The following is a 1,974-nucleotide window of genomic DNA, read 5'->3' as shown; positions in this document are numbered from 1 at the left end:
TGTGAGGAGTGAGTGAAGAGAGAGTGTGAGGTGTGTATGGAGAGTGTGTGTGAGTGAAAGGAGAGTACATGTGGTGTGTGTGAGATGTGTGTAAAGAGTGTTTGTGAGAGTGAGAGGGGAATGCACTGAGGTGTGTAGGAGTGTGGGAGTTCAAGAAAAGAAAAGCGCACAGGAGAAAAGCAGAGTGAGCAGGAGAATGTAGAGTGCATGCAGCCTCAAGCTTCGAGGGAATGAGCGAGAGAGAAAGAAAACAGTGAGTGAGAGAGAAGAGAGAAACTTCAAACCTTGAAAATTTGCCTGTCGCTTGTACCTAAAAAGTAGTCTGTGCATATTTATTATGTGCCTTCCAGATATCCCTGCTTCCAGTTAACTACAATCCTGTGTTGAGGCTGGACCCTGGCACACATGTGCTGTATATTTACATGTGAGTATATAGCTACTTGTGCCCAGGCTCATACATGCAGAGGCCAGAGGAAGATCTCTCTTCCTCTACGAATTGAACTGGGAGCTTACTGGTTTGGTGGGACTGGGTGGCCAGAAAGCTTCCAGGGTCAACCTGTCTTTGCTCCACAGCCCTGGGGTTATCAGCACGTACAGCCACGCCCACCTTCATGTGGGCATGAAAGACATAAGCTCGGGCTCTCATGTTTGCACAGCAAATGCTGTGACCACTGAGGCACCTCGACAGCCCCTAATCATAACCATTCTTATGTACAACATTCACAAATGAAAAACACAGAGGTAGGAAAAGATTCACAAGAGTTTTGACTTCAAGGGGATTTTTCCTCTACTATTTTGTTTTTTCAAAAACTTGTAATTATTATTATTGGCTTTCTTCATTAAAAAAAAATCAGTCTCAAGCTCCTCTCTCCCTCCCTCCCTCCCTCCCTCCCTCCCTCTCTCTCTCCCTCTCTCTCTCTCTCTGTAAACAGACTGCTAGAGAAACAATCAAATTCATCTGAGAAGGAATAGAGATACCAGGAAGCACATCTCAGTCATGTTCCAGGGACACAGAACTTAACTTAAAGTGGGGATGGAGGCCATGCAGCGATGAGAGTGACACTGGCAGAGCCCACAGCTTTAAATCCTGCCGTCTACAAGATTTGCTCTGCATTTGCAGAAGGCCATGCTAAAACTTGTGAGGTCCTTTCAGAGGGGTAGGGAGATGGAAGTGACAGAACAGCCCCCATAGATTCATGAGATGAGCCATTAGAAGGGAGAGCCGCAGGCTTCTGGATGCAGTGCTCAAAGCCCAGGCGAGAGGTGAGCAAGTGGTTAGAACAGAGCGGTGAGGCAGCTAGGCAGGACAGCAAAGAGCAGTGTGTACAAAGAGCTCGCACATTTCCTGACAAACACCTACCAGTTATATACTTGGGGATCTCCTGAGAAGTGCCCTCAGGACCTGCTTTCCAGCCTCCCTTTTTCTTAAACATGGCTTTGGAGGAAGACTGCTCATTCACATCAGACTCAGGAGGTAAGCGGGGGCTCATCTTGACTTGCCACTGCCGTGAGGTTCCAGAATGAAGCTCTAGTACATTGGCAAAAACAAAAAGAAATGCATCACCCATACCAGAGATAGGATTACAGCACAGAATTAACTTGCTAACCCTAAAACCAACCTACAAGTTATTACTCGTATGCACACCACGCTTACACACACACACACACACACACACACACACACACACACACACGAGAGCACAGGTTCTGAGAACTAAACTCAGGTTTCCAGGCTCATCCAGCAAGGGCTTTCAGCCTCTGGGCCATCTCACAGGCCCTACAATCTTTTTGTAAAGAGGAATCTTGGGTAGAAAGGAAACTTTCCCAAGGAAAAACCCAAGGTTACAACGTGAGTAAGCAGTTCAACCGGTGATCACATCAATGTGACGTATTAACTCCTACAACAGCAATCACACCAGTGTGACATATTAACTCCTACAACAGCAATCACACCAGTGTGACACATTAACTCCT

General features: G+C 46.6%; 1 protein-coding gene across 1 annotated transcript in view; it reads right to left on the bottom strand.

Moving 5' to 3' along the window:
• The window catches only part of Pop1 (POP1 homolog, ribonuclease P/MRP subunit), a 30,572-nt gene that overhangs the window by 23,361 nt on the left and 5,237 nt on the right, over nucleotides 1-1,974 (bottom strand). The window contains exon 3 of the mRNA XM_028766265.1: nucleotides 1,361-1,528. Within this exon, the coding sequence (XP_028622098.1) occupies nucleotides 1,361-1,528 (168 nt within the window). The remainder of the gene's footprint in view (nucleotides 1-1,360; nucleotides 1,529-1,974) is intronic.

This window comes from Grammomys surdaster, unplaced genomic scaffold (genome assembly GCF_004785775.1).
Source record: "Grammomys surdaster isolate TR1022 unplaced genomic scaffold, NIH_TR_1.0 63, whole genome shotgun sequence".
In the NCBI taxonomy this organism is placed as follows: domain Eukaryota; kingdom Metazoa; phylum Chordata; class Mammalia; order Rodentia; family Muridae; genus Grammomys; species Grammomys surdaster.
Note: the sequence above shows the minus strand (reverse complement) of the source record. Positions and strands in the feature narration are given on the sequence as shown.